This window comes from Quercus lobata, chromosome 8 (genome assembly GCF_001633185.2).
Source record: "Quercus lobata isolate SW786 chromosome 8, ValleyOak3.0 Primary Assembly, whole genome shotgun sequence".
NCBI classification, from domain to species: Eukaryota; Viridiplantae; Streptophyta; class Magnoliopsida; order Fagales; family Fagaceae; genus Quercus; species Quercus lobata.
The window spans coordinates 63,384,455-63,409,242 of record NC_044911.1 but is presented as its reverse complement, the minus strand read 5'-3'; the positions used below and the strand labels follow the sequence as shown (position 1 = coordinate 63,409,242).

The following is a 24,788-nucleotide window of genomic DNA, read 5'->3' as shown; positions in this document are numbered from 1 at the left end:
CCCCCCCCCCCCCCAAAAAAAAAAAATGAAACAGTAGCATGGAAATAGAAATGGATGGATCCTGAAAAAATAATTTGTTTCTTCCGTGTGAGTGCAACCATAGATTTACTTACTGACAGAAGTAGATTTAAAGGGTCTTCAATTTTGTTGTGATGCACTGAAAGCATTTTAATTTTATCACACTACCATACTAGAATTACCAGCCATTTCGGTTGGTTCTATTTCTAGGACTTGTTCTCTCTTTCTCCTACTTTTTCGGGGAAGGGTAAAATGTATGATTGAACTACAACCTACTACTAATGGTGCTACTAGCTAGGTCTTCATTTTATCATGACAAGTAGTCTACCATACTTATTAGATTTTAGGCTAAATTAAAAAATCACATCTTAAATTTTATTTATTTATTTTATTTCAATATTTAATTTTCGGTCCTTTTCAATGTAATCCTTCCATCAAATCTATACCGTTAAATCCATCAAAATGATGTTATTAAATTTTATTTATTTATTTCATTTCAATGTTTAACATCCGTTCATTTTTAATGTAATCCTTCCATCAAATTTGTATCCACCAAAACGATGTTATTTTGAAAGTAAAATATGGTTAAAAAAAACGGCAAGATGGCGAAACTAGATGTCAGGGTGTTCAACATTTCTTGATAATTGACTCTTTTTTTCTTTTCTTTTTTATTTTTCGGTTGTCCTTTAACCTTATCTATGTTGTAGAGGACAGGGTGTTTAGCAACTGTAGCTAACATAGGAACTATGCAAATTATATCAAGGTGGAGCTTTCAGGCTTAACCCTTTACAGCTCGAGGGTTTGTGGGGCTTGGAATTTTTCTATCACTTTGATGAAAAAGAACTCTTAAGGGAGGTCACTTGATTATAGCGGCTCGGTTTGTCCATTTCCATATGTTCTCTATGATTAAGGTTGTCCTACACAAGCAAACAAGAGAGCTTAAATTGCAATCAACCTCCGTGTCGCAACGTAGGTCCCCATTCTCAATGAAACATTGTAACTCACCATAAAGAAAGACCTTAAAGATTGATACGACCTCTGATCAACCTCTCAATTTGCAAAGTACTCTCTCTCAAAATTGTGTGGTGTTTATGATTTTCGTATCTTCTTCCTGTATACTTTAATCCATTTGGGACATATGAATGTAGGCTTTTTGGGTCCCCTTGCTTCAACTAGTAAGATTTTCTGTCGGCAAGATCCATGATAAAAATATGCGCTATATCTTAGGTACATAATGTATTTCGCTAGAGTTTCACTTCTTGGAGCATGAAGTTGGTTTTCACATCGTATCTGGTCTCACATATGTAAATCTTGCATTCTGTGAGAGGGTGATCTCACGAGATATTCTATTCCGATCTAAGCCCCCTTAGGCATTGGTTTTAGCAATGGTAGGTACCAGTATGATCATGCCTAAGCAAGATTCTCCAATAATTCGGCATTCTCACTAGTTTTTCAAGGGGGAAAAAATCGAAACACGATTTGTCAAACACTTTTTAACGGCTCAATTTGGAGAATTTGGCAATGTAGAAGAACCTAAAAGATGCAATAAACGTGAATAGAGATCACACAATAAATAAGCTAAGATCTTGGATTGGTTGATCCATGTTCAGTGTTCACACTTTGATGTTGGCATTATATATCATCAAATTGAGATCCAATGCAATAGCAAAAAGTTATTGCCCTGTGCAATTAACCATGGTGTGTGAGAGAAATGTGAAAAAATAAAGTGTAAAAGTGAAATGGTAAAAATTTGAAAGTTAAAAAAAAATTATTTAAAGGCTGAGATTAAAAGTTGCAAAATTAAAAGTGATTTTTACAACTTTTAATTTCAGCTGTTGATGTTCTATTGCATGGGCTATTGCATTGGATCTCAATAGAGGCATAGAGCGTGTTTAAATCTATATATTACTAAAAATTGAAGCGTAGCGTTTAATGCTACTGCACTCATGTTGAGCCACATCAGCATCCACGTCATTATCTTTTTTCTTTCCATTTTCTTATAATTATTTTTAATATTTTTTTATTTCATATTTACACTTCTCCAACATTTCTCTATTCCTTACATTTTCATCTCCTCACTACTTCTCCAACCTTCTCCTTCCCTGACCTTCTCATCTTCCCACTACCTTCTACATTAATATCATTCTTCATATTTCCCTTCATTTTCTTCTATTTTTGTCTCTTCTTATTCACACCCTCTTACTATAAATTTGTCACTATTTCTTTCATTCTATGCATAGTTTTCCCTTACTGAAAAAAGTTTCTCTCTCTCTCTCTCTCTCTCTCTCTCTCTCTCTCTCTCAATTTTTGGGTGGATTTTTATTTTTTATTTTTCTTGCATCTTCAATTTAGGTTGATAATTTTTTATATTCTTTAATCTACTTTAGGTTAATGCGATTCATTTTTTTTTTTAATTGTTGTGTTTTTTTTTTTCTCTCTCTCTCTCTTTGATTGTTAAATGTTATCCTATTGTGTTATAAAGAATTAAATATAGCATATAAAAATATAATATTATTCTACTACATAGCATGATTTGGATAATTTAATTAATAGTTATTGTAATTTGATAGCATGATTTTATAGTGCTCAGTTTAGATGTTAAACTATGAGACTTTAATCATTTTTGTTTATTTTTTAATCCTTTGTGGTGGACAAAGTACTCTTAATAATTGTATTAGAAGTACTCTACAATGCCATTTATTTAGAGAAAAGCAAAGGTTCGCTAAACAAAAATTATTGGATGAGAGACAAATTTTACCTTTCGCAATTTTACTTTAATTATTATTATTATTATTTTATAACAATGCATATATAGAAATTTAATTCTTAAGTTTTGCTAATAATTTTTTATTTGATAATATGTTTTGGATGGATGAAATTACAATTTCTGTAAAGAAAATAACCTTAGTAGATTATAAACAACAAATTGTTTTCCTAATTGGTCCAATTAATCATAGTTAAGCTTTATTAATTTTTTTAGTTACTTTTTTCAGTGTTTTAGACTGTAGGCAGAAAAAATAAGTTTGAGAAAGTTTGTTTAAAACTAAAAGAATAATTTCCAAATTTTATATTCTTTTTAATGATTCACAAAATGTTATAACTTTTATAAAAATAAATAAATATTTTCGTTTACTTGCCTTTTGAATTTCTGAGAAAAATTGTATTTTTTTTTTTATTTTAGTACGACAAAAATTATGAAATTTATGATTTATGATTGTTCCTATATTACATTTATGATTATTCTTATAATAAATAAAAATATAATTACAAAATACATTACTCTTTATTAAATTAATTTAAATTGTATAAAAAAATTAATAAAATCATTATAAAAATAATTATCATGCGTAACGCGTAAATCCACCGCTTGTGGTTATTAAAAGAGCAAGCACACATGTACTTTGGCTATAACTTTCCCCCCTATAATAGTAAATATCTGACTAGTGTATAAATATCCATGCCAGACAAATCTATGGAGAAACCGAGAAACTACATCTATTACTCAGATTTTGGTTAACCACCACGTGCAGTAAAAATCCCAAAGGACAAGGGCCATGTTCAAATTCAATACAACTTATTACAGGTGAAATAATTGACCTCTACTTTCAAGTACTTGAGCTAAGAATTCTAGAAGGAGTGAGCTCAAGGAATTTATTAGGCTATGCTATCATGGCTAAAATGGTCAAATATCACTATTTAGCAAAATATATAAGAATCTATCACAGTTTTGTAAATATATATATATATATATATAAATATACCACTCTTTTAGTATTTGAGTTTGTGAAACTTGAGTTTGCCGTGTAATTGGAGTTTCAGGAACCTGAGTTCTTTGAAAAAATAGCCGTCAATTTTGCCGTGCTATTTTTTATGGATCTCGAGTTCCTGGAACTCAAGTTACATAAAAAATTGGTGACTTTTTTTCATGGAACTCGAGTTTGCCATGTAACTCGAGTTTCACAAACTCAAGCTTTAAAAAAGTAATAAATCCTTAATTATTTCGCAATTAGTGATAGATCTCTACTTATTTCGCCAAATAATAGTACTGGGTCGTTTTGGCCTTGCTATCATAATAATTTCACTTATATGGAGCTACAATAGCTGTCCAAGCTCAGTGGCATTGTCCGAATTTCCCAATGAGAACTTGTGTTCAAATCCCCTCTCTGCTTGTAGTAATTTGAAAAAAAAAAATTAAAGAAAAAAGAAGCACTCCAAGCAGTAAATGTTGATCACTGATGTATAACTGTTGAGTGAGCAAATCTTTCTTACATTCAAGGATATGTATCTTGCCTGAAAAAAAAAGATTCATCCTACCCTTGCACAAGATGAGCATCTAATTAAAGTACCTGAAATTCAGCTAACTTGTGATTTACACATATACTTTAAAAATGTAATTTTTCCATAACGCAGTACCTCACTGCTCTCCACCTTAGTACTCATTAAAATGGATGGCACCAACTTTCCACACAATGAATGTCGTAGCAAACATCACTGTACTTATTAAAACAAATGAAACGACAATAGCAAGCAGCTCAACACCTCCTGGAAACTGAAAAGTTAAGCCCTGCTTTGGCATTCCTCGCTTGCTGTCATCAAATAAGTTTGTAGGGGCCTCTGGAAGCCCGGATCTTTTCTTCCCACGATCACTATCTCTTAGAGCGTCCAATACTTTGCTGCCCATTTCTGACTTAGTAGCCTTTGATTCTGAGTAACGGTTGAGAACCCGGGCAGCCCTCAGTCTCTCTTTTGCTGTTAGTGGTGACCTTTTCAGCGTGGATTGAAGGTTTGGAGATGATGATGGTGTCTTCGGCTTCAAATCTGAAGAAACTGTTGATCCATTAGAGGCTTCAGAGGCTTGAGACCCAGAGTCATTATTAATACTATCTTGCAACTGACTATTTTCTGCATTTCCAGAACCCTCATCACTGGTTTTTGTGGTAAGACTATCACTATTAGCAACTGAAAAACAAAGGCTCAATCTTTTTTCCTTCAGAAGACTACTGGACCCCAACTTTCCTGAGAAGGATGCAAATTGGGAGGCTTTTGATACTGAAGCTCCAATAGAAGATCTTGACACATTTTGGTAATTGGCTTGCAGCTGCTAATGGAGAAAAAAACAACCAAGGGAAATAACAGTCACCCAGATATATCTAGATCACATTAAAATATAAAATCATAAATGTGAATATTATGAAACTCAGTTCCCAAATGATAATAAATAATGCATCAAATAGTTTCTGATTTTGTTACTCCTAATACTTTTTTTCCTGCTTACAACAAGGGTGAGAGGATTTGAATCCAAATTCTCCTCCATGGGATAACTGGGTAATGTTACTGAGCTACAACGCTCTTACAATTCTGTTACTAATACCTACTGCTGCATTTAGATGTATCTTATAATAATGATGAAATAGGAAATAGAAGGCATTTATATCAAAAATTCTCTCTGATCAAGTCTAATTGAAGTTTCTACAATGTTGATGAAAAAAGGAAATAGAAGGTTTAACCTGAAAGAAGACCTGAAAAGTTACATACAAAATACCGCCATAGATGGCATTTTATAGGAAGAGGCATAATTGTGGTATCAAAAGGAAAAAGAAAGGCACATATCATCAAAAAAATTGAAGAACATTAAAACAAAGTATAAGGCAAGCAGTTCATAATCAATCTAGTTGTTAAAAGATACTACAATCTAACCGAGATAATCTTAATAACTGATATTGATTTTATACATTGCTTTGTAGTTGATATGCATTCATCATGGAAGTTTTTTCAATGCATTTTGGTTTGGGTTGAATCAATTTATGGATTGATTGTAGATATAACATTTCAATAGGCAAAGAACTACATGTTATTTTGAGAAACCACGAATGCAACAATTTTTGGCTGAATTTTGGCTAATCACAATGTTCAAGCAGCTCCTTCTTGCAGGCCAAGAAGTGAATCACAGATTTTTTTTTTTTTTTAAAGGCGCCCTTTATAAAGAAATTACAAGTATTAAGTTGACAATCCAACCTATCTTTGAAAGCATTTCTTTCTTATTCCAAATATTGCTTGAAAGCTCATTTTCCAGGAAAATGGAACTTCATCTGTGGACTATTGAGCCTATGATTTCTTAAACCCCAGATCCAATTTCCATATTATAACAGATACATTGAACATTTCTACAGTAAGTGTTTAATATTTCATCTGGTAACACCCAGAATCGCATTCAATGGCCTTTGCCCTATGAGGGTAAATAACGGACACTCATTTTGATTATCATACATAATTTTTAGAGCAAGATATTGTGCAGGACATACGAGGATGCCCAACCATTGCATTTGACACAAATCATGCTACAAATATTTAAACTTCGGCTAAATTTTAGGGACAATTTTTTAGGAGTCACACCTTAGATTTTCCAATTAAATTAAAACACATGGCTGCATAGAATTTAAGTGTCCTAAGGAAAGATAACATTGTGCGTGCTACATTGGTCAATACAATCATGAATCATGTGTTTGAATCTAATACGTGAACCTAAGGTACAATACCTAGGAAGCTATACCTAAATTTTACCCTTAAACTTCATACAAGAAGTGCTAAAGCCCACCGAACGTTATCGACAACCTCAACCATCCCTTCAAAGTTTAGTAAAAGCTGACTCTAAACCCCATTTCTTTCTTCACTAAAACAGAAAGTGAAAGAGACTTTACCCTTCTATAATTTAAGAATCATAATCTAAGGAATCAGTTAAGTCTGGAATCAATATATAGCTACTTGAAACTTTCCAACATGTTTTTCTGGAACCACTAGTAAAATCTTTAATGATCACAATGAGTCCTCAAACTTAAAGTGTAATACAGCTAAATCTCAACCATTTGAGGTAGGCTACGCTTAAAAAGCCTTCTAACCTTATCTAATTATTTTTTGTTTCTTTTCTTTGAGCTATTCCACCATTCAATTCCCACTATAATTCACAACTAATATATGTTAAACACACAGTTGAAAAGTTTAAAAAAGATAATGAAATTTAACAAGACTAAAGTCACTAAACTCAACTTATTAAGACATGCATAGAAAGAAGAACAAATTTTGCAGCCTAAGTTAGATGAGAGAAATAGGGAGCATAGATTTACCGTTGAGTTGAAACCCACGACTGAATTCAGAGAGATAGCCATATTCTTGTCGTTTAAGGCTCAACCATGAAGAAAGAGAGCTCTCCTTGTGTTAGAGCTGTGTTTGTGTGGATGGCTGGTAATCGAATTAAGTAGATGAGAAGTTGTCAGCACCACCTTCATTTTCAGCGCGTAATATCACGCTGTCACAATCTCACTCTGATTTTTTTTTTTTTTTAATACTTTTTTAAAGCCCAGGCGACTGTAAAAACTAAAAACAAGGATCAGACCCAAGTCAGCAAGAGGACTGGCCCAGGATAAAACAAATAGGCCAGAGACAGCCAGTCCAGCCCATTTTATCACACACATTCATATGTTGTTTTGCATGAATTCTTGTTTAAATTTTTTTTTATTTACTTTTTAATGATAAAATAATCATAGTTCAATTGGTCAAGGCTATTAACATTGAACTAAAGCTATGAGTTTAATAATTTACATATCAGACTGCATTTTTTTTATAACTTTCAAGTTATAAATTCCCTACACTTATAGGCTTATTGCTGATCTCTACGGAGAATTCCCATAATCTTGTGGATTCCCTACAATCTTGGGTCAAAAAAGATAATTATTGCACTAGGTTGGTATGTTGGTAGCATCTTTTTCTCATGTTTATGTATAGATTAACGTCAAAAAATAACCTAGTGCAAAAACTTTTCTTTTTTTTTCCTTTCTCAAAAAAACATAAACCTTTTTCTTTCTTTTTTAAGGAAAGAAAAAAGAGAGTAAAATGTGGCTAACCCTAATTCCTACCAACCTTGCACCAATAGGTATCATCTTGTTGCAAAGAAAATATAAATGATAACTTGTTTAATTAAAAAATTAAAAACAATAAACGACGACTTATATTCAAGAACATAAATAACAATGTTGCATCGTAAAGACAAATGGAAGGAAAATTTTGGATTAACAGAAGGGAAAAAAAAAAAAAAAAAAGGCGCGCACACACATACACGAAGTCCTTCCAACCCCACAATCCTTAGATTAAAGAAACGGGAAATTACAAACCTGAAACCTGAAGTATCACAAGGACGATACACTCACTCAATTCAGTGAGGAATTCTCCAAAGCTTTTCAATATTAGACTGAGTTCATGAAGAGTTGACCATAGCAAGGTGTGCACAAGAGCTACAAATCTATACATCCAGCTAATTATTGCACTAGGTTAGCCAAACGTTGCCACAAACATGAGAAAATTTTACACTGTAATAGTTCTACTAGAGTATTCCTTTGTCTTCTCTTTCTATATCTCCTTTCTTAGGTATAGCTTCTATTTTTACAATGGTGTCATTTTGCCTTTCAATTTTTTCTAACATCTCTTTTACTATGCATTTTCTTTTCTGATCATTCCTTTTTCTTTGTCTTCATTAATTATGTATAGATTCTTCTTTTGTATTGTTTCTATAGTACTAGGATTCTTTCCTTTGTCTTCTATACGTGTTGTTCTTTCCATTATTAGGTCAACTTTCTTATTATTACTCTTTTGTCTTTCTACATCATCTTCTTCTTGCATTATTTTTATAGGACTACTTTCTTTTCCTACTTCTATTCTTCCAAACTTCTTTTACACTATGTGATTATCTTCTTTACTATTTGTCAAGGTTGTTTTTAATGTTTTTATGTCATTTCTTTCATCAATTGTCTCTATTAGGCTATCTTTTTTACTATTTTTTATATATGTCATGTTTATAGATATGTTAGTACTTACTAAGTTATTCTTTTGTCTATTACACCAATTATCTATTATGATTTTTGCTAAAGATGATCTATAATGAGATTCAAATTCTCTTTCTTTTTCTAACTTTGAATTTAAAGCGTTCATTTTTTCTAATAAGCCCAAAAAACTACCATTTTTCCTTTCTACTTTAGTGTTTGTTATGGATTTTTCTACAATTTCTAAAGATTCTAATTTTTTAGTAATCCTATCTAACAAACTATTATTGTGTCTATCAATCTGTTGGTTGATTTTATCTCCTGTTAATGTACTCCAATTATTTGTGCTATTATTATAGTTATAATCATTTATATCACTATCAGAATCAGGATCTGTATCATCATAATCTTGCCCATACAAATATGCCCACCTTCTCCAGATGAAATTGAGCCGGATATAATTATTGAAGTTTAGAAGGCCTTTGCAATGGGAGAACCTATTTGGACAATAATTTGTCAAAACCCACAAGTTTTTGCATCGGAATTTTAACAAAAGCAAGGATTATTATAAATAAATTCTTAATATTAATGTCAGAATAGAGAAAATATGCTACCAACATAAACCTAAATTTCTTCCTTTTTTTTTTCTTTTTAAAGGAAAGAAAAAAGAGAGTAAAATGTGGATAATCCTACCAACCTTGCAACAATAGGTATTATCTTGTTGCAAAGAAAATATAAATGATAACTTGTTTAATTAAAAAATTAACAACAATAAATGATGGCTTATATTCAAGAACAAATAACAATGTTACATCATATAGACAAATGAAAGGAAAAATTTGGACTAGCAGGAGAAAAGAAAAAAGGCGTACACACACATACACGAAGTCCTTCAACCCCACAGTCCTTAGATTAAAGAAATAGGAAATTACAAACCTGAAGCCTGAAGTATCACAAGGAGGATACACTCAATTCAGTGAGGAATTCTCCAAAGCTTTTCAATATGAGACTGAGTTCATGAAGTGTTGACCATAGCAAGGTGTGCACAAGAGCTACAAATCTATACATTCAGGCTATCCAGCTAATTATTGTGTTATAGAGGATTTTGCACTGGGATAGCCAAATGCTGCCACAAACATAAGAAAATTTTACACCATAACATAAGAGAACAGGTAATATGAAGTTGTCTACATCTAATACAAATGCATGCAGGAGCTTTATGTAATGTAAAAGATCTCAACTTAGGCCATCAGTGACAGCTCAGAAAAGAAATGTTAGATACAGGACCTCATAAGACTATTAGGTTGCTCACACACCAAAGTTAAATATTATTAATCTGTATGGGCATGTGACCATATACTTGCCTGTATTTTTTTTTTTTCTTTTTTGTTGGTAGTTATATACTTGTCAGTATATGGTAAGAGGAAGAAGGGAAAAGGCGAAAAGCTGCCTGTGGAATTTTTCTTCTTTTCTTGGGCGTTGGGTGGTATATGCATTTGGTTTGCAAGATAAGTACCTAACAAAAATGTTTGAGTTGCCACTACCGAGTTCATGACTTAGATAAATCCACACTCATCAAATTATCAATCAACATTAATTCCAGAATCATATGGATTCTAACACACTGCAAGGGGCATATGGAGCAATAATAACTTCCCTGCCAAGCTCCCCCCTCCTTTTGTTTATGCAAATGGCTTTAAGTTTTCAATCTAAAATCATTTAAAAAATTTAATTATAATTATCACAGAAGGAAATGAAAGACACAAGTTTTTGACATACGAACAAACTTCAACGAAACCATCACAAAGCATGGATACAAAATGTGCTATATAAAGATTTAAGAAACAAACCTTTGAGCAATCAAAGCATCATTGTTACAACAGATAACTTTGAAAACAAAACATCTGAGCAAGTGGATACGTAAAAGCATACCCAATAGTGTCAAAATAATATAAGTAAAATTGCACAAAGCATCCCACGAGAGAGACCGAACCCAGAATTTGACCAAAAACTAAGATAATACATATGACAATGGATACAATGCAGCAACAACAAAGAACAAAAAAAAAACAAAACAAAACAAAAAAAAAAAATCAAATATTGACTAATATTCACAATGATGCGTATTGTAACAGCGACTAACATACACAATCCCAGCACATTTCAACATTCAGATATCACCTTGATTGCAACTAAATACAAAATCCAAATGAATAAGGTATCACCACTAAGACAGAAATAGAGAATCAATCAAAGCACTGCTAATAAAGTACACAATCCCAGCACATTTCAACATTCAGTTATCACCTTGATTGCAACTAAAATACAATATAATAAGGTATCACCACTAGGACTGAAAAAGAGAACCAATCAAAGCACTGCTACTAAAGTACAAAATCCCAGCACATTTCAACATTCAGATATCTGAATGTTCCTCAAAAAAAAAAAAAAAAAAAAAAAAAACGTTCAGATATCACCTTGATTGCAACTAAATAAAAAATCCAAATGAATAAGGTATCACCACTACGACAGAAAAACAGAATCAATCAAAGCACGGCCATAACATATCAAACTGGTAGATGATGATCAGTATCAAGTGTTCTGTACTGTACTATAAGGGGTCAATTCCTAGACCACAATAAGTAAAATACAGAAAATCCACAGCTTGCCCTCTACTGGCAGCCAAAAAAATGCCTCGCTACCAAAAGAATATTACAATACATATATCCACACCCTTATGACACAAAATAATTTGACATTATTTCAACTACAACTTCACCCCCATCAGAACAAGGGGAAAAAATGAGGCACCAAAACCCCACTCAATAACACAAGACAAAAATGCCATAACTGCTAGGTCGTCCTTGCCCCTACACTCAACTTGCATCCTTAACTTCAGCTTGAACAATTTGCCTGCCTGCATATCAGTAGCTGCTCCCCATTGGAGGCATACCAAAAGGTGGCATAGGAGGCATCCCCATTCCACCCATAGGCGGTGGAACAAACCCTCCCATTCCTGGTGCACCTCCCATACCGGGCATTGGAGGTGCAGGCAAAGCAAGAGGCAGCAACTGCGCATACATGTTCTGCAACAGAAGACACACATCAATTAGAGCCAACATTATAATTGAACCACAAAGAAGAGAATGAAAAAAGAGAAGGGGATACAGGTATGGCAGATAAAAGACCTAAATGAGAAAATATTTGGCTTGATATTTAAAATATGGCTTAGTAATATCAAAACCCAGAAATTTTAACAAATCTATAGCACAAGAAAAAATAATAAAAATACTCTCTCCACAGAGCCCAGAACAATGAGCAAACTTTAAGCCAACAAAATAACAGGCCTGAAATGATTACCTGTTGTTGAATCACATCCTTCTCTTCCTTCTCTTTAATCTTAACCTCATTCAGAGCCTCAATTTTGTCCTTCACAAGTTCATCAACTTTGCCTGTGTATTCCCGGATGAACTACAAAAGGAAAGGAAAGACAGTGAGAGAATTTGTAAATGAGATTCCAAAAGGGTATCCATGTTTCTATGATTTCCAACTGCAGAACCATTGATAGTAAAAGTACAATGATTTATAATTTTTTTTTTTAAACCTCTTGAGCAATAGTCTATAGATTGCAGTGCTCGCCCCATCTCCCCTCCGCCAAAGGAAAGACAGTAAGAGAATTTGTAAATGAGATTCCAAAAGGGTGTCCATGTTTCTATGATTTTATCAACTGCAGAACCATGGATAGTAAAAGCACAATGATTTATAATTTTTTTTTTTTTAAACCTCTTGAGCAATAGTCTATAGATTGCAGTGCTCGCCCCATCTCCCCCCCGCCCCCTTCTTCCCAAATGGGGTATATCAATGTCCACGATACAACAATAAAACTCTTGCCAGCAGAGGTGGCACCATTGAATGATCAAAAAAGGTCGATCAACAGAAGCAGGATCTACGTTAAGAAACATAATCTATCAAAACTAAATCCAAGATTCATGAACGCTCAGCACCAAGCATGAGCTCGATACCTCACATTTGACAAGACAGACTTAGGGTCTATGCTAATAAACATAGTCTATCAAAACCAAACCCATGATCCATGAACACTCTGTGCCAAGCATGAGTTCAATGCCTCACATTTAACGAGACAGACTTAGCACCTAAAACGCAAGCTTATTTTTGCCAAAAAAAAGATAAATTTCAAAGTACAAATGATATAGTAAATCACCTGTAACAGATATGGGAAAGCAAAGTCGATCATATTGTTCATCCAGGCAAGTTCAAGAGCAATGTCTGCCCGAATCAAATCATAACAAACAAAGAGGCATGATGCGAAGCATTCCTTCTTTCCCTGCAAGATCAAATTAAAACCAAAATTAAATTAAAATAATAGATAAACATAAATTATACGAACCCAACTTCAAAAAATAAAAATAAAAATTGCCACCATGCTTGAAAAACGAAAGCAAAAGATAGGGAGACGGGAATTGTTTTTTCCAAATCTGAGAAGTTGATTGATTGACAACCTTCACATGGAAACATCCCTCTACTGACACAACTACCATTGCAAACTAACATTACTATTGAGTGAGAAACCTTTGGTTTACAAAATTGTAAATACCTAATAATTCCATGCAATAGGCAACGTCTATGGAAGTACATACCCAGGTAAAACCTATTTAAATCTCAGTGAGTAGAACAGTGAACATGTTCTAAGCTTAACTAGGTACCTTTTCAATGAAGTAAACTAGCAATTCCTCTGCAAGTTCACGGTCACCAGATTGTGAGGCTGTCTCCATGGCATCTTTGTAAAGGTTGTCTTTCTTTGACAATGCAATGGACTGCTTCCACCTTCCAGCTTTCTTGTAAATATAAGCAGCAACACGTCTCATTTCAAGAAGCTCGTGTTTCTCAATCTGCTCAAACACAAATCAATGAGGCCTGTGCAATTGGACTTGTTCACAGAGAACCACAAAGTAAAATAATTGCATCTAACCTTCTGTGCAAGACCAATTTGATCAAAGTTATCATGCAGATCAATTGATTCACGCAATCTATCATAGTCTTCCTCCTCAACATATATTCCATTCAACGCCTCATTCACAGCAGCCACATTGTTACTCTGAACTGCAACCATATATGGCTTCACAAGATGCAGGTGACCAGCCTGATGTTACATGATAAGAAAAATCTCCAGAGTTAGAGCCATGAAAGAAAGTCATAATAATAGATTCCAATAAGATCATTAAGCCGCAGAAGTAATACCTTCCGCATAATGTCAACAACACGTGTATGGTCCACACGAAGTGCAAGCACATTGAGAAGGTCATTAATAAGATCTGGATGTTCTTGCAAATAGAAGTGCACAGCCTTGTAATACAGCTCCACATTAGCAACTTTAACTGCAACGTCTTTAAACTGCATGTGATCCCATGCCTCAGGGGAATGGTTCATTATAGTAGTTGCAGCATTGTCAAATTCATCATATTGGATATACAGATAGGTGAGTTCCTTCCAATGCTGTTGTTCATCACAAGCTCGTATAAGCTTTGGAATATTGAGACGGGTTGAGAACAGCTTGATGTGCTCCATAAGCTTCTCAGGACGGTATCTAGCATACAGAACTCCCAACTCAGTAAAGATGCCCATATGTGCACGTTCCAAACCTAAACCGCTCTCCATAAGAGAGATTAGCTCATTGAAGCATCCTCTATTCTGGTAATATTCACTGACCTCTTCCAAGTCATCCACCTATAAGATTCATAACACAGACCAACATCAAGTAAAGGTTAAACAAATGTATAAATTATCAATATAGAACATGCTGGTTATATGACAAAAAATGCCAAGCATGAAACACTGCCAAGCAATGTTCTCATCTTCATTCTCTGCAGGGGCCCATCTTTCAAGCTTCCAAAAATTCCATGCAACAGATGCTGAATGAAAACAGATTTCAAAATTCAAAGAAAGTATAAGGAATGCAACATTTCACCTGTATAATAATGTTGAGCCCACATATCTGAGCTAAGCGGAACTCCTCCGCATCAACACAAGCAAAGCAGACTTCCTTCCATGTTTTTGAACTGTTAGCTTTCCTTGCTGCATCCACAGCACCTTGGAACTGTCTTAGTTTCACAAGTGTGATAGCCAACTTGGCCCAATTAGATATAAAGGCAAATATTATCTTTGCAGCCTCATATAAGGCTTCATCATATAAGCGATCACCAACATTTTGGAGATTAGCCACATTTGGCATGAGAATAAACTCTTCAATGTCACTCAACCTATCTATTTTGGCATATGCATAGATGAGCTCACTGTCAACCTTGGGCTCTTTCACCTTCTGCCTAACCATCAGAAGGTACCTCACCAAGTCATGGTAAACATCAGCATCCTCAGAAGCACGAATAACATCCAAAAATTGAGTTGCATCATCTGCACGAATAAATGACTCAATGGCATCGCTCACCAGGCCCTCCCTGAGTTGAGCCTTGCCCACTTGGCTCCAAACTGCATCTTCTTCAACACGGAATGCAAACTCCACAGCCCGTTCAATGCTTCGGATATTATCCAATAAGACATTGACAGCCTGAACATTCAAGTTAAACTTCTTGAAAATTGCAAATGCTTCCTCATAAAGTTGGGCTTCCACGGCCACTTCCCCAACTGCAGGTCCATCAAAGTTGTCTAGTCTATTAATGTAATCCATAACTCTAGATGGATCTGCTTTAATGGCTGTCAGAATGAGCAGGTTCTGCAGATTAAAGTTCCCACTGAATGCGGAGTTCTGCAGCACAATCTTTTCAAGGAGCTCAATTAATTCGTGAGGTAGATCAGCAGTCATGAAAGCCTTAACAGCAGCAGAAACTTGTTCTGGGCTCTTGCTTTCAGGCAAAGCAGTAGACACAACTTGATCAATGAGCTGTCTTCTAAAGACATTTTCAGGGTTAAGAACTTTCTCCCAAAGATCGCCATCCATCCTTTCTACCACATATCTGAAATCAAATTATGAGTTAATAAACTGCCAAGCACCACAATACAATGTAGATAATCAAACAAAAATACTGAACAAATCACAAACCTTGCTTGCAGTTTGAACAAAGAATTTTTATTTGTGACATTGATGAGCTCATCGTCACATTGTCCTCGCCGGTAAGCCACAACTGCCAGGGTAGGATCGCGTTTCTCACAATATTTACCCACAACACGGGAATCATAATAGGGGTTCGTGGTGAGGAAGTGCTCTGGATTGTTGTTGCTATCAATGATGATTTTACCCAAAGCATTATGAACATGTACATCTTGGCTTCCCTCACTCACAAGATGCTCCAAGAACTGAGTGAGTAAACGAAGTCGATTCCTAATTACCACAGAGAAAACATGAGAAAAAATATCAAGAATTGTGAAAAAGAATCATGAAGCGATGAAATAGAGTTGGAACACCACCTCTTCTCACATTCCTCCACAAGGGGCTCCACTGGAAGCAAAGAACGGACAGAAAGAATCAAGCCTTTGATAAAATCTTCAGGACACTCATCATCTAGCAGCTGCCCAACAACTAAAGGAGCATTCCCTGGGTTCACCTATTAAAAGAGAGACATAAAGTATCAAGTACAAGAAACAAGTAAAATTCACATAACAGGTAAGGCATTTGCAAAAGCTCAGGGTGCCACAAGTAACATTTAAAACCTCATACCTTTTGAACATAACCTTCAATGTAACGAAGCATGTTATTTGAGTACAGATAGTGTGTGAGATCTGGAACAAACCCAAAACGATCACAAACATTAATTAGTGGGCGTGCATCTGGAAGCTTAGCTTCCATTAGAAAGTTCTTCGTTTTCTCCGGGTCATAGAAATTTGACTCTCTGGTCACACGCTCAACCTCTTTGATTTGTCCAGTTTTAGCAGCTGCCTCAATGTACTTAAAGTGAATGTCAGGGTCCTCACTGTCCCATATGCGAAAATGAGTAAGTAAAAAACAAAATGGACATACCAATAACTCGCCAAAGTTTAAGTTTTTCTTTATTGAACAGATTACCTGGAGCTCAAAAATGACCCAAGGAAAAAGTACAGTCCTTCATATGACTTAAATTGCTCAAAAAGCTTTATGCATGAATCAATACCCAACTGTTCACAATATTCCTTGGCAGCCTGCATAGATGCATGTAAGTAAGCTCAGTTAAATACTAATTAAGATACTCCATAACATAACACAAGACAATGACATTTACCTGCACAATTATCTGAAGATTGCCTCTTAGGTTGACCAATAAAAGGTCCTTCATACACTCCAAAGCCCATTCTCGTGACAGAGTCCCAAAAAACTCTACAAGTGACTGTGATGAACCACAAAATCAGTATGAAATTTAACAACCATCATGTACTGAAAGATATAAGCATTGGAGTACATAAACCTGTGGCTCAATTGCATGTGTATTCACAATGACGCGTTTAATATCTGGCAACTCTGTGTAATGCTGCATCAGAAGTGAAATGTTTTAACACAAGAACATTTAACTAAACGTAAGAAAAAAATTAATGAATACAAAAGAACTGCAAGAAGACATTACTTGCAGAGCACGAATATAAAGACCAGCTTTTTCACAAAGTTGGCCAATTCGAGGACGGTCATAGTGGCTGAACATTCCATTGGCTAATATAGCATCAGCTACATTTGGAAAAGTTACCAGATTGATTTCCAGGACCTATATATAAGAAAGTGTTACAGAGCTCAAAATGGGTACAACTATACAAACCGAAATCATATCACCTGAACAAAGAAAGTGAGAGTTAAGGAAAAACCTTTGTTTGAAGGAAACCATGTTCAGGAAGATTTGGCTTCAAAACATCTAATAGGAAGGCCGTCGCCTCACGAATCAAGTTCCTCTGAAAAAGACAGAATAGAAAGCAAAAAACTATTAACTATAATCACTTAAACCTTCTGCAAAATTTGCAACAATGAGAATTTATTTATGCTTTATGAAGCATGTTGACAAGAAACTATAACAACCGAAAAGCACAAATCATTGTCATTATTAAATCAATATAACAACTTAAGCACTGCTAGAATCAACAAACCTGAAGAAAGAGATCTGTTATGGTATTGTAATCAACTGGACAACCTCCCTCCATTTGAGACATCATTAATGCAAAATTGACAGCTCCCTACATTCCAAAAATAAATATTAGCTCTATAGTTTCAAAAAGAAGAAGTCTATCCTAGACTACAGCTACATTGATTAAAGTATGGTTTCAAAACAATGGTACACCAAAACAGACAGTTATCAAGAAAAAGGACATTGGCAACATATGAAAAGGTTTGACCTTCAAGTACTAAAAGTTACAAAACATACATGCATGCAAGAAATACTATGCAATACCTGAGGATCTGAACGAAGAATGGTTTGCAGAAGAAACAGATAGTCTGGAGTGTACCCAACCTAAATCAACAAAGAAATAATGATATGCTCAGGTTGCAGAATAACTTGACAAAATATCAGAAAAATATGGTAGTAACAATAATCACAATAATAACAATAGTAATAATAAGCATCCCTTCACCTGCTTTGAATAGATCAGAATTTTGTCAAACTCCCTCCGCTCAGCAAAAGCAGCAACGACTTTCGGAGTTGCTCTGGCTTTAATATATATTTTCAATGCTAGATCATTATCCACGGTCTACAATAAAACGTGATTACCAATAAGAACACAACAGGAAAAATAATTACAGATCCAGCAGCTTTGGGATTAAGTATACAAGACACCCAATAAATTTTATTCAGGAGAAAAGTATTTGATATTATTAAATCCCAAGTTGCACATCAAACCTTCACAAGATCCCCTAGTTCCTCGCTGCATTCCAGCTTATCCTCTGCCAACCAATTTTCCAAAAGATTCTTTTTGTTTTGGTTCACAACTAGGCGTGATAATTCCAATGACTCAAATGCATTAAGCTTTCCTCTCGTCAATAGTGTCCCAAAATATTGCAACAGCGGTGGCGTTTGCCCAGCTTGAACAGGAACACTCTGCAACAGAGCAAAGTGTTAACTTAATACGACAAGTCTATTTCAGGGAATGTTCCATTCAGGCAAGGAAACAACCAGGACTTCATACGATCTCAACTCATCAAGTACATTTTACGCTAATTGGTCGATTAAAGGTCCTTTACCATACCCATTCCTTAACATATATATATATATATATCAAGGAATATGTGAAAAATGTTTGTTTCCTCTCCAAACAAACATGAGTCCAAAAATGTTTGAACCATTATCACCCCCCCCCCTCCCTTTTTTTTTTTCATGCACATACGAACCCAAAATCCCCCACAATGAGTGGAGGCCAACAAGTGAAATTTATAATTTTTATACAGGAGGAGTGCAGGCAAGGCTTGAACTCAAGACCACCTACTTTGATACCATGATAAATAACCCTTTCACAAAGCTTAAACTGATAATAAAGGGTTAAGTTTATCGTTTAACCATTATTATAACATTTCAATACAATAAAGTGTTAAAAAGTGAGATCTTAATTGGCAAGAAATCAAATGAAGACAAAATGACATATGCACAACATACACTAGGATGAACAGTGTTGAAACTATGAACATATTAGCAACAGATTAAACATGAAGATTGGAAAAGCAAAATTTTAAACCTGAAATTTTGCAACTGTGTCAGGTGTACGGAGGATTCCTTGTGGAGACTCAGCAGCAAGCTCCGCAGCTTCTTTGTATTTTGTTTGGGCAAACAATTCTTGGAAACGTTGGACAACCTGAGATCCAAGAAAGCACATTCCCAGATTTTCAGCATTATAGAGAACACAGAAATAGAAAATAAGGACCAGTTGAACATCAAGAACATTTCATTTCATCAGAACAAAATACATGGCAAGTCATCAAGTGCAGCATGAAACATCATTGTTTTCATCACTATGAGAGAACACGCCTAACCACAACAGAATAACAAGAAAAAATAAGCATAAAGATAAGTTGAACACATCCCATGTCCACATCCATGGTGGATACTTAAGAGGGATATACAATATTGAGGACAACAAGATGTATAGAGTGCTTTAATAATTACAAAAACCAAACTATCAAAACATTAGCATAATAAAAAAACTATAGCATATCTGCATCACTACATTAAATACATTACCAAGTTTTGACTTTGATACTTACTTTTATCTGACAGAACCATCCTATTTAACAAAATCATTACTATATTTAGATAGAAAAAGAATCACTTACCAGCTGCTCAGCACCAGGAAGATTCCCTCTTTTGGCAAGATTGACAGCTAGCTCCAAATTGTTCAACTGTAAAAATATCCAGGTAATAATTGTAAAGCAAATAGTCATTTTCCTATAAAACCTCGAAGAAAATGCAAGACTGAACATACCTGGCCACTGACAAATGGCACAATCGTTTGTTCGTTGACAGTAGCCAGTAGCACCTGTCCACGCCTATTGACAGCATAAAAACCTCCCAACGATGAAGCTTCCGCTGTCAAAAATATTGGATCTGGACTAATTCTATTTCTATATACTGCAGTAGCGGTCTCCATGTCATAAACAAATAATAGTCCAAGCTTGGTGATCACATAGATCAAATTGTATTTCTGGGATATCTGTCAATTAATAAATTCATGAATAAAACAATGATGCTGCTATTTACTACAATGAATAAACGGAGGAGCGACTTTGATACCTGCATTGCAACTGGAAAGTCATCGGCAAAATCTGGTGGGAAGAAAAGATCTGCTTGTTTCTTTGTAAAAGACGGCTTCCCTACCAACAAAAATGCAAAGTTAGATATTTATTGACTCCAGAAAATCACAGAAGCAGGAATGGTATGCTATAAGTTATAAGTTATAACCACCAAAAACAAATTGTCAAATTCTTTAAACTAGATATTTATTGACTCCAGAAAATCACAGAAGCAGGAATGGTATGCTATAAGTTATAAGTTATAACCACCAAAAACAAATTGTCAAATTCTTTAAACTAATTCAGCCTGCCTTGAGGGTTCCCACTTGATACCAAACCACATTCAAAATTCTCAACTTCCTACTTCCTATATTCATAAACTCCAGGACACATCTTGACAAGCCCAAACATAGCAAAATTTTAAATTACTTAGGACCTATTTGAATTGAGGGGGGAGGGAGGGGGAGTGGAGGAGAGTAGAGTTAGTTGAAATAAGGCTAATTTTGGGTTAACTCTGCTCTACTCTACTCTCCCTATCTTCCCCTCAATCCAAACGAACCATTAGTAAAAATATAACATCTTCAAAATCACAAGTCAAGCGTCCAAAGATAGAACCATGCGAATACTGGTATACAATTATATTTTCCATTTTTTTTTTTTAGAATCTCGCCTTTTCTCTGTAGAAATTTCAATAACTTACAACACAACACCACAATTGTTTATGCATGTTATTATCAAAATTCCAATCCAGGCAACATTAGCCAATCCATCAGATTCTCATGATTTTAAATAAATTTAGGGGCCAAGCTACCTATTTCCATTTACCATGCCAGCAGTTGCAACCAATTACTGATTAACATCAAAAGTAATTTGGCACTTTCATCCTTAACAATCTCTTCTTGATTTCAGGGACGTAAAAAAGGTAATTAGATCTAGTAAGTTCACCTGGCTGGGCACCAAGCTCAATAATATGTAACTTTGATGTAATCTGTCCAGCATTGAGGGTCTTTGTCGCAAAGGAAATAAGAACAGAAGGATAATCATTTCCTGGAACCTGTAAAAACATACAAGTTCATGGAATTCTGTAAGCACGTGTGTGAGAGTATGCAATGTTGGAAAGGGACTAGGAAAGGGAAACCATGGCACCTTAAATTGGGCAAATGATGCAGCATGTGCTTCAAGAGCTTGACTGCGCTGCTGATCAATGGAGAAAAGTTGCATATTCCCTTTAACCAATTGTGGCCTCTGTAAACAAAATCAGATGAGGAAATCAAAAACAGAATACCACCAAAGTTGTCCAAAACAATTCATCACATAAATACACACAGAGTAGCATCTGACAAATTACAACATTAAAAAATACAAAAAGTAATCTGAAACTCAAATTATTTTTTATGAGTAGAACAAGAACAAGATTATGTTATATGTTAAAGCATCCAATCCAATAGTTTAAGGCTTTAAGATACTGAAACTCATAAATTATTTAATGGCCAGATCTAACAGATTGTACTGCAGGGGACAGGACAACTCCGTGTTTCCAAAAGTTATATATAGACATGGTAAATTAACCAAGCCCAAGGACTGCGAATCATCCAATTAGATGTAGGAAAACTTCTCAAGCCCAGTTCGCTTGAAGCAGCATGTGTTTTGCAACTTAGGCCAGACCCTGCCTGGCCAACACAATAACATTGATTACACGTATACTTTTCTTTGATAGGTAAACATTGATTACATGTATACTACCATTTACATCCTCTCTTTTTTTTGGGAAAACAGGTTTTCACTTGGGTAGCATTTCTATATATCCCTTGTGAGAAAGAAACACACCCTCTATACATGAGATGCAATCGATTTCTTTTCTTCTTCTTTTTTTTTGGTTAAGTAACAATGTAACCAACTTGTTTTTTACCCATAAGTTACATGCACAGTGGATTTTGAAACCATGATCTAACCCTCCACCTCATTCTAAAAAATGAGGGAAAATGTCAGCTGAGATAGAGCTCATTCAAGAAATAATGTAACCAACTTTGTACAGGCATTAACAGAAATAGTAACACACCTCAGGTGCACCAGGAGCAATTCCAATCAAAACCAACCACTTTTCAGAAGGGTCACATCGATAGTTTATAATCTGATTGTTTGCCAAATTAGCTGTTCTATCAAACATCTTTACAGGTTCAGAATCACCTATATAAGGAAATGCAGTGAAGACCATTAATAGAAAACAATGTCAACTTAACAAGAAAGCCAATACCATAAATATGAACATATCCATGAAAAAAATATCCTTATAAGCTGAAAAACTATGGCAGCATGATAATGAAATAGGTTAAATAAAACCAATTTACCTTCAATTGACCAGTGATATACTGAGGTCTGTGTCACCAGGCCCAGCATCTTTGGCGTAATCCACTTCCAAAAGACAATCTATTAAGGAAGCAAGGAGACTTGGTTTAGCTAAATGATTTTGATCTCAATGGAACAAAGTGGACCATCAAAATATTTCACAAACTGTAAGGAGGATGCTAAAAAGTAAAGTCCTCACCTGCTCAGGCATCTGATAAGATTTCATTTTTGCTTTCATCTCAATGTTAAATATTTGCAAGTGATCTTGATTAGTTCCTTGTATTTGGGCTGCAGAAGAATGTCACAGACACAGTTAATGAGAAAACAATGTAAGAACAAAGAACAACAGAAGCGTGCACAAACCCAAAACATATAGATATATACTTCAAAAAAGGACACCCTTCATTTTTTTTAAAACCAGAAGAACATAAATCTAAGCTACATTACAGAGTATCACAATTAGCATCTCGACAATAATATTCTTTCTTGACCCAGAGAGCGACGATACTCAGGCAGTATCGACAGTTATACAAGCAAGTAACACAGTGCATGACACCACTGGTTCAACCAGTTGCATACATAAACAAAATGGATCACACACTTATGATCATACAACATCAACATGAGCAGAAAAAAAAGACTATACCAATCATAAAAGCAATTCCAAATATGCATCTGCAATGCTGAATTCAAAACTGATAACAATGTCCTACCTTTCAAAGCAAGGATTCTGGAATTTGGATTCATGAGTGCGGAGTCTGCGGTAATAGGCCGCCTCAAAGGCTGCATTGGCATACTCATATCAATAATAACAACGCTATTCTGCGGCGCTGTTTCCCGAACACATATATACTTATCGGATTCCATAGTAACATGAGTGAACGTGATGAATTGTGGATTGATCCCAATGCTCGGTAACTGCAATTCACATCAGAATTCAGATCACACAAGCTCATCACTCAGCCTCTAAGTATGGTAAAATTATATCCTTTGCAATAAATTATCAAAAAAATTTAGAAATAATGTTAAATTTTACAGATCTAACTATAAACCATACATTTCCAATCCAAATAAACCTCGAAACATACTAAGCATTAAAAAGCACTGTTCAAAATAGCAAATCGAGGAAAGTAAAGCACAGTATTTGACCTAGAATCGAAATTGAATGAACAGGAGTTACTAAATTAACGCAATTAACGTATACAATTCATTTTCAGCTTAAAAAAAAAGTTACGATTCAAAATTTAAGCATAAAGTTGAAAGAGAAAGCAAGCTTCGAATCGAAGTGGAGAATGAGAGAGGACTGACAGTTAGGGCCTCTTTCATGGTGATCGGAGCGTTGGCGGCCGCCATGGTGCCTGAGATCGAAGGAGGCTCCGCAGATCTGTGGCTGCGATTGAATCGCCAATTGAGAGTCAGAGATGGAAAACTCACAGAGGATTCGAATCGTTGCAAGATCTGAAGCAGCGACCAAATCCAGAGACTCAGAGAGAGATCGATCTACAGCGAGAGAGAGAGAGGGTGTGATGCGTTTTGAGCTGTGATTTGGGAATTAAGAAATGAAGAGAAAGGGAAAGAAATAAATGTGATTTTGCAACGGAATAACGAGAAGCAGAAATCGAACAGGGCCTAAGGGGAAAGTGAAAGGGAACACACTATATAGAAAAATCTCGTCGATTTGGAATAAGACGTGTGTTGAGATGCGCTGTGCCTGTGCCTGTGCCTGGGTGCGCAAATGTGGAAGTGGAATTTACTTTCTTTTGGTTTTTATAGCCACTGGGTCGAGTCCGGCCCAACACGACAGCTCGGACTTCGGACATTTTATTGTGTCAAACTGTGGTTTGGAGAAGGGAATTGAGGTCCGGTCCAAACCGTAAAGATTCGTGTTTGGCAAAATGGGAGGGTGGGAG

At 35.1% G+C, this 24,788-nt stretch overlaps 2 protein-coding genes across 3 annotated transcripts; both read right to left on the bottom strand.

The window, feature by feature from the left end:
- Positions 1–4,231: 4,231 nt before the first annotated feature.
- On the bottom strand, positions 4,232–7,288 carry LOC115957257. Of its 2 annotated transcripts, none has more exons than XM_031075457.1 (2): positions 7,140–7,288; positions 4,232–5,116 (listed from the first exon to the last, which is right to left on the bottom strand). In XM_031075457.1, exons 1-2 carry the CDS (start codon positions 7,179–7,181, stop codon positions 4,448–4,450), a joined length of 711 nt encoding a protein of 236 aa, XP_030931317.1. In that variant the 5' UTR covers positions 7,182–7,288; the 3' UTR covers positions 4,232–4,447. The 2 variants fall into 2 exon arrangements, with proteins under 2 accessions (XP_030931317.1, XP_030931316.1); XM_031075456.1 differs by having other exon boundaries at positions 4,232–5,119; positions 7,140–7,276.
- A 4,073-nt stretch (positions 7,289–11,361) lies between these two features.
- LOC115956114 (clathrin heavy chain 1) lies at positions 11,362–24,617 on the bottom strand. Its single transcript, XM_031074589.1, has 30 exons — positions 24,187–24,617; positions 23,592–23,796; positions 23,078–23,166; positions 22,881–22,959; positions 22,592–22,719; positions 21,679–21,777; positions 21,478–21,586; positions 20,534–20,613; positions 20,226–20,453; positions 20,077–20,142; positions 19,482–19,598; positions 18,653–18,850; positions 18,387–18,503; positions 18,206–18,265; positions 17,904–17,990; positions 17,628–17,711; positions 17,396–17,530; positions 17,240–17,302; positions 17,057–17,161; positions 16,864–16,976; positions 16,519–16,771; positions 16,269–16,405; positions 15,904–16,182; positions 14,815–15,817; positions 14,088–14,573; positions 13,819–13,989; positions 13,553–13,738; positions 13,051–13,173; positions 12,189–12,299; positions 11,362–11,914 (listed from the first exon to the last, which is right to left on the bottom strand). Exons 1-30 carry the CDS (start codon positions 24,229–24,231, stop codon positions 11,753–11,755), a joined length of 5,118 nt encoding a protein of 1,705 aa, XP_030930449.1. The 5' UTR covers positions 24,232–24,617; the 3' UTR covers positions 11,362–11,752.
- Between the last annotated feature and the right edge of the window lie 171 nt (positions 24,618–24,788).